General features: G+C 31.5%; 1 protein-coding gene across 1 annotated transcript; it reads left to right on the forward strand.

The window, feature by feature from the left end:
- The first annotated feature begins 1,602 nt into the window (after positions 1 to 1,602).
- Positions 1,603 to 3,048, forward strand: LOC107790791 (uncharacterized). The gene has a single exon (XM_075237559.1). The coding sequence runs from the start codon at positions 1,740 to 1,742 to the stop codon at positions 2,691 to 2,693; it is 954 nt and encodes a 317-aa protein (XP_075093660.1). The 5' UTR covers positions 1,603 to 1,739; the 3' UTR covers positions 2,694 to 3,048.
- Positions 3,049 to 8,198: the final 5,150 nt, after the last annotated feature.

An 8,198-nucleotide genomic window follows, 5' to 3' on the forward strand; every position in this document is an offset into this window, starting at 1 on the left:
AGCTCCTCGAGGTCTTAAGCTATTGTACGAGACGCTAGTTCTTATAACGACAGGTCGGGTCATTGCAGGAAACCCGAGAAACATAATGTAAAAGAAGAAAAATAGAGGAATTTTAGGAGAATAGGTTAATAATATATTTTGTTTAGTAGATAAGAGAATTAATTATAATTTTAAATTTGTAACATACGATTTTCTTAACGGATGAGATAGAGAAGACATAATGACAAATAAAACCCAAAAATCTTTACTGAATACATATGTTTTTTTTACTGCATTCACTTTAGCAATAGAAGCATTTAGTAGTAGGATTCTAGCCATGTTCATTGTAACTAGATTTGTTATTTAATAGTTGGGAAAAAAATAATTTAACAAAAACATAATTTTATAGGAGTAGTGTTTAGTGAAGGGTAAAATGGTCTTTCAACTTTTGAAGGATATTTTAGTAAACTAACTTCACCTAAAAGTGTCCGTGCTTATAATATAGTATGATATGATATGATATATCCCAAAACCAAACACATGAATCCTGAACAATATACTTATGATCACAGTCATGGAAAGACTAAAATGTATATTAAATGTTTTCATAAATGCTTATATAGACGTTGGAATAATTTCAGGCCAATAGCTACCGAGCCTTGTTTATCCGCATACAAACACTAATCTGTTCTTTTATTTATAAATTTCTCGCATGACTATCCTTTCTTGCTATAACCAATTAATGTAAGTATAAATTTCAACTAAATATATATTATTGAAGGGGGGGAAAGCGAAGATAGTTAAAATAACTCATAGAAGAATACACTATATTATAAGTATTTTATTATGTGCTTAAACGTTATTTTTTTCATATAGAATAAAAATACTTCCCCAAACCAAACACATGAATCCTGAACAAAACATATATGATTGTGGGTTTGGGGGGTTTTGGTGGGGGGAGGGGGGGCAAAAATAGTTGAAATTATTGTTAAAAGAATACAATATTATATTATAAGTGTTTTATACGTTATTTTATTCATATAGAATAAAAATGCTTCCTCAAAACCAAACACATGAATCCTGAACAATTTGGTTATATTCACAACCATGGAAAGATGATAACATACATTTAATATTTTCATAAATGTTTAGATAAACTTTGGAGCAGTTTTTCAATTAATAATTACTGCCCCAATCTTCATAACAAAACTAGATGCTATAAAAACACAAAATAAATCTCTGATAGTGACAGAAAGAAAAATTCTAGCACTTGGATGAAAATGGAAGAAGAAACGTGATAAAAGAGACTATTTTTTAAATTACTGGAACATTAGAAAACTAGCCCTTCTAGAAAACAAAATAGCCACCTCAGCCTCATGGCCAACTGCTAAAAACTTGATAAATCTTTGGTCAACTCTTCTTAATGCCAAATTTTAATTGTACTCTTATTCCTCAAGCCACCTAAAAAAACCCATCTTAAGTCTTAACCCACCCCCACCCCCACCCCAACCAAAAGAAGTCCAAAATTTTCAACTTTCAACCCCTAATAGAAGTCTCTAGACCTTCACAATTCTCTTAACTTTTGTACAAACCTACCCTTTATATAACCCCCCTTTCATTTCCCTCTCTTTTCCATCACTCCACTTTGTACAACGACTTTCCCCCTTCTTTACCATATACCTCTAACTATCTCCAAAACGAAGAAGAATTAAAAAGGGCTATTTTTGCAACTTTTGCTAGACCAAGAAAACAAGCAAAAAATGGGTACTTTGGTAGGGCATGTAGCACCAGGATTTGGCTTCTTTTTACTTGGTATTTGGCATTTGATTAACCATATTAGGTTACATGCTTTGCACCCAAAATCCTACATTTCTTTGCCATGGTTTCCAACTCCAAGAACTAGGTACTTGGAACTTTTCTTGATTATGGGTAGTTGCTTAGCCTCTATATCTATGGAACTTTTTATTGGTCCTAAAAAACACCAACCTCTAGATTTTGATGGAACTATCCCTTCTAACCATCTACACAATTTTGAACATTCAAATATTTCCCTAACTTTCTTTGTTTACGCACTTTTTACCATAATCTTTGACAAAATTACACCTTCACCCCATGCAAAATATGAGCTCACACAATTTCTTGGAGCTATTGCTTTTGGTCAACAACTTCTTCTTTTCCATCTTCATTCTACTGACCATATGGGAGTTGAAGGACAATACCATTGGCTACTCCAAATTGTTATTTTTGTATCTTTAGCCACTACACTTTTGGGAATTCCTTTTCCTAAAAGTTTCTTGAATAGTTTTGTGAGATCTTATAGTATTATGTTTCAAGGAATTTGGCTTATGGTCATGGGATTTATGCTTTGGACACCTAAATTTATCCCAAAAGGCTGTTTTATAAACTTAGAAGAAGGTCATAAAGTGGTTAGGTGCCATAATCATGAAGATCTTGAAAGAGCAAAATCTTTAGTAAATATTCAATTTAGTTGGTATTTAGTTGGGATCACAATTTTTTGTGTCACACTTTACTTAGTTATGATCAAGAGTTTCCAAGAGAAAGTTGAGTATCAATCTTTGAATAGCAAATTTGAGGAACAAGAAGATGATTTGGAGGATGTTGAAGCTCAGAAAACAAGCAAAAATAATGTTGAGTCAAATAGGTTTCTTGAAATGGGGAAAATATTTGCATCACCATCAGATATGGAAAGGTGAAAAGGAAAGAAATGATAATTGAAAAAAGGTATGTGTACAAAAATAAGACTAGGGTTAGGTGGGGGTGTTTGTTTATTTTTGGTTTTAATTAAGCTCACAATAAAATAATTGTAGGCTTTGAAATTAAAAAAGAAAAGAAAAAAAACAAAAAAGAGGGAATTTGGTTCAAGATTTGTGTGGTTTGTATTTGTTGGTTTTTAGTTTAAGGGATGCTTGTAAAAGGGGGCATAAATGAAAGATAAATTTAGTATAGGTGGAATCTTCTTCTCCAATGTTATTTGAAAGTTGTAATTTGTAAAGGTCTCTTTATTCAGTTTATTTATTATGGACATCACGTACATGTATTTTGTTTTTACTTATGTACTAATATTTACATGGTTTTAAATATCGGCAAAGGGCTAAATATATTCTTCGTTATATTTTGCGTCCAAATATACCTCGTCGTAATACTATTAGTTCAAATATACCATTTTCTGTTAAGTTTGTCCAAGGTGGACGTTCAATCCTACGTGGCACTGATATTTGATGAGGTCGCCACATGGCACGCCACCTCAGCTCCCCTAATCCATATATAAAAGACTAAATTTTGAAATACAATATTTTTCATGATAACGGTAATGATGACAATAGTGGTAGAGAGTAAGAAAATTTTAGTGGTGGAAAAAAATAGAAAGGGGGGGCAAAATAGGTTAAGGGCGTTGAGGTGGCAAATTATGTGGCATCCGCCTCATCAAATGTCAATGCCACGTAGGACTGGATATCTACTTTGGACAAATTTAAAGACAAAAAGGTATATTTAAACCAATAATATAATGATAGTGGTATATATAGACTCAAAGTATAACGAGGAATACATTTAAACCTTTTTTGATTTTACAGGGATATATTCGGCCCTTTTCCGTTTAAATATTTGAGACCACTACTTTTTGACTTCGAAATTGAATGACATGTTAAATTCGAACCAACTTTCTTTGGATCATTTTTTAACCCACAAAATAATGTAGAATACTTAGGTAAATTGATGAAGCAACCAACAACATTGTACTATTTTGTTATTATTGTTTTTTTTTTATTTTTAAATAATGTAGAGTACCTAGCTAAATTGATGAGCTCGTTTTCAAAATCGCTTTCTCTCTTCATATCAGATAAGATTGTATTTTGTTCAATATACTAATAAATAGTCATAATTGGATTGTTCAACATAAAAATTTGAAGGATCCAATAGGATAAGATGATTGAATATTGAGCAAAGTTTGCAATTGTAAATTCCAGATTTTGACTTTAGATTTAATAATATCGGAATTAAGGAATTGAAATATTCAGTTGTAACAATTTAGGTAAATTCCAAATTGGTAAAGAACGTGAGATATTGTATATTTAAGAAAAAATGTACTTTTAAGCGAACAAGTTTAGATCTAAAGCGAATAATATTACTAAAGGAAGGATATATTAAGACATATGATTGCCTTATCAAGAAAAGGAATTTTTTTTTCCAAAACTCCTTCTCAACCTTCCCCACCCTATTCCCTACCTTCATTAACCCATCCCACACCCACCCACCCAACCCAACCCACCTTCTCTCTCCAATTTTTTTTTTTAAATTTCAATTTTTTTTCCGTCACCACCCACACTGCTACCGCCTCTATAAAAAATTATTTTTATTTACTTTTTTTTATAATTTTAAATTTTTGTTTTTTCATTTTTCTGCACTACCCATCCCCCCTCCCTGCCAAATCCCACCCCCATTGCCCCACCCCGCACAAAAAAATTACTTTTTTTATAATTTTTAAATTTCTGTTTTTCATTTTTTTGCACTCCCTCCCCTAACCCCGCACAAAAAAAGTTTTTTTTTTTTTAAATTTTTTTAAAATTTTCGAATTTTTGTTTTTTCGTGGAGGTGGAGATAGTGAAAATAGTGGTCATAGTGGTGTTGATGGTGGAACTAGTGGTGAAGTGGTGTTGATGGTGGCACTAGTGGTGAAGGGGTAGGAGGTGCTAGTGGTGGAAGAAGAAGCAAAGGAGAGGGGTAAAATTGGCTGGGGCAGTGAGGTGGTATGCCACTTGGCCAAAATTTCAATGCCACGTGAGATTGGGTATCCATCTTGGACAATTTTAACGGATGAGGGGCATATTTGAGTCAATTGTATTTTTGTAGGGATATCTTTAGACCAAAAATATAACGGAGGGTAAACTTGACTCTTTTCTCATAGTAGATGGATATATTTGACCTTTTTCCCTATTTAGAAACTAACATATTTGAAAATGCTAATTCATACTCGTAGGCAAATTTTGTTAGTCATTTAACTTGAGACACTTATAGCCCGTTTGGCCAAGCTTCAAAAATCAACTTATTTTGAGAAGTGTTTTTTTTCAAAAGTGTTTTTCTCAAAAGTACTTTTGGTCAGAAGCAGCTTGTGTTTGGCTCATTAATTTGAAAGCACTTCTGAGCAGCAATTAGTGTTTGGCCAAGCTTTAAAAAACTGCTTTTTAAGTGTATTTTTCTTAAAAGTGCTTCTCAAAAAAGTGCTTTTGGAAAGAAGCTATTTTTTTATGCTTCTCCAAAACTGCTTTTGTTTCTCCTTAAAAACATTTTTTTTCCTTTCAAAAGCTTGGCCAAACACCACAATTTTTGGCCAAAAGTGCTTTTGGCAAAAAAAAAAAGCATTTTTGGCCAAAAAAAACTTGGCCAAACAGGCTATTATATATGGTATTTTTCAACTTCATTTTTGAAGAAAACTACTCAGTAAAGGGATCAGAAAATAAAGCTTTTCAGATGATGAAGGATAACTGATAGGGGTGGGCATCGGTCGGTTCGGGTCGGTTGTGAATGTTATCGGTTCGTAATATCGGTTATCGGTTTATAAATATACTAAACCGATAACCAAACCGATAAGGTATCGGGTATCGGTTAGTCGGTTGTCGATCTTTATCGGTTCGGTTATCGGTTTACCCGATTAGAATAAAAACTATCCAAAAAATTCATGTTTTTGTTATAAAAAATCGTGATCATACTATTAAGAGAAAGGAATTGAATTTTTGCTCTTAAGAAAATAGGGATTAAATTTTAACTTAGAAAAAAAAACTTTCTTTGCATTTGAAAATCCCAATGAATGATCTCAATTTTCAAAGTTATAAGTTAATAGGAATAAGGGATAAGACATTCAACAATCTAATTTTAGTTACTATCTCACTGCGGCCGAGCATAATTCACAGGAAGATAATAAAATCTTAATCTTGTAAATACTAAAGAACCAGTGCAACAAAAGAAACCAATAGATAAACTAAAAATCTCAATTAATTCTTTAAAGATTAAAGCTAAAAATCTTAACTAAAGAATTTAAATAAGAAATTCAGAAAAGTTTAAAATTTACTCTAAGGATTAAGGTCAGAAGATGAAGAGTAACTACTGAGAGAATGGAGAGAATGAAGTCATAAGGTGATTTTATATACTTAGTAGGTAAAATTATAATTTTGTTAAAGTTTATTGGGTTATCGGTTAAACCGATAATAAAATTGGACAAACCGATACCCGAACCGATAACTCATTAGTTAAATAACATTAAACCGTTATCAAACTATTTACCCAATAATCCGATACCGATAATCCAATAGCATTTTATCGGTTCGGGCTATCGATTATACCCGATATATGCCCAGCCCTAATAACCGATAGTGACAGGAAAATGAGAATAGAATAACTACTTATTTTATTTTATTTTATTTTTCAAGGTCATTTTACAATCAACTAGAACAAGTTATTGAATATATTTAGGTTTGTTCTGATCCTATTGGAATCTGCAAGCTAATAATGATGTGATCAGTGACTGAAATTTTAAGTTTACTCAACAAATTAAAATATTTGGATTAGGTTCTAATCTTCCCATTAAGATAAAGACCAAATTCCATTTTAAAGCTCCCACGTGTCATTAGTGGATTTAATTAATCAATTTGACTTTTTACATTTCCATCCCATGTAGTAATTTTCAACAATTTCCTTAAGAGTTTAACATTACCATTTTTATGCAAAAGTTAACTTAAACATATAAACTTTTACAAACTTAAAATTTTGAGTTTATAAAGTCAATTTCTAAAATCTTCAAACAAATGTCTATAAAGGGAAAAAGACGTCAATGTTAAATGAATCTACAATTGCGTGAAAGTTATCTCCCATAGGAGAAAATTGTGTCTGCTAACAGCCATACAACGAATAAATAAACGGAAAAGGGTCAAAATTGTCCCTGACGTATTCACTTAAGTTTAAAAATATTCTCCGTCTACATATTTTGTAAAAATTACCCTCACCGTTAAAAAGCTGGCCCATTCATGCCCTTATTTCAGACGGACATTTGCTGAAACAAAAAAATTATTTTATTATATATGACGTGACAATTGCATATTGGTCAAAATTAAAAATCTAATTCTAACTCATATCTTATTTATATATAACCAACAATGATCCATCTTAGTCGTTTCAGTCCGTTAAACTCTTTTTAGTCCCTCAACCACTCGATTTCATACCCGACTCATGATCTAATCGTTATTTAGGTTTCATTTGTTAAAATTTCATATTTTTCTTTTTATTAATTTATTATTTGGTCCCTTTCCTTGTTTATCTTCCCCAACTTAATTATCGCCTACCGTTTCCCAACCAAATCAATACTGATGAATTGTGAAGCTAATTTGCTCATATGATTTCAATTAACTCTTAAAAGCTACATGGTGGCACAACAAATATAATGTAGGCAGAAAGATAACTAATTAAACCATAAAATCTTACAATGAAACATTAATTTCAAAGAGTACCTGATTTCACTCAAAAAATTAATTTAATAAAAAATGTTAATTTAAAAATAAAATTAAGGCCGAAAAATCTAAGATGGAGAGGGAGATTTGTGGGTGTTGAAGGGTGAAATCTAAGACGGAGTAGGCTAATAAGTGGATATAGGGTGAGATTTTAATTTAAGCCAATAAGAAATTAACACATAATAAATAATAATTTTTTTTCTTAATCAAAATAGGACAGTTAGTTTTTAGGGTATGAGTGGGCTGAAAAGTTGACGTTAGAGGCATGAATGGGCCAGATTTTTAATAGTAAGGATAATTTTTACAAAATAGGTGGACGGGGGTTATTTTTAAACTTAAGCGAATAGGTTAGGGGCAGTTTTGGCCCTTTTCCGATAAATAAATCCAAATACAATCAAACCTCTCTATAACAGTCTTGTTTGTTTCGGATATTTTTTAATGTTATAAAGAACATATATTTATAACAAAACATGACATTTAGTTCCGAAAAAAATGACTTTTTATAATGAAGTGTTGTTATATAAGGATGTTGTTATAAAGAGGTCTGACTGTACATGAGAATTTTCTTTTTTAGTTTGGCGTGAGTTGTTTTCGGGGCAAGTGCACAAATAGCCATTTTCAGGAATGCTATTTAGAAATTAGTTAGTATTTATTTTGTCCTGAAATTTTAAACTAACAATCTTAATTTCAGAAGAATTCAGG

The sequence above is a fragment of the Nicotiana tabacum genome, chromosome 18 (assembly GCF_000715075.1).
Source record: "Nicotiana tabacum cultivar K326 chromosome 18, ASM71507v2, whole genome shotgun sequence".
Classification (NCBI taxonomy): domain Eukaryota; kingdom Viridiplantae; phylum Streptophyta; class Magnoliopsida; order Solanales; family Solanaceae; genus Nicotiana; species Nicotiana tabacum.

Excerpts from the sequence above, each read along its gene's own strand:
- LOC107790791 (XM_075237559.1), top strand. The coding sequence starts at position 1,740 with ATGGGTACTTTGGTAGGGCATGTAGCACCAGGATTTGGCTTCTTTTTA.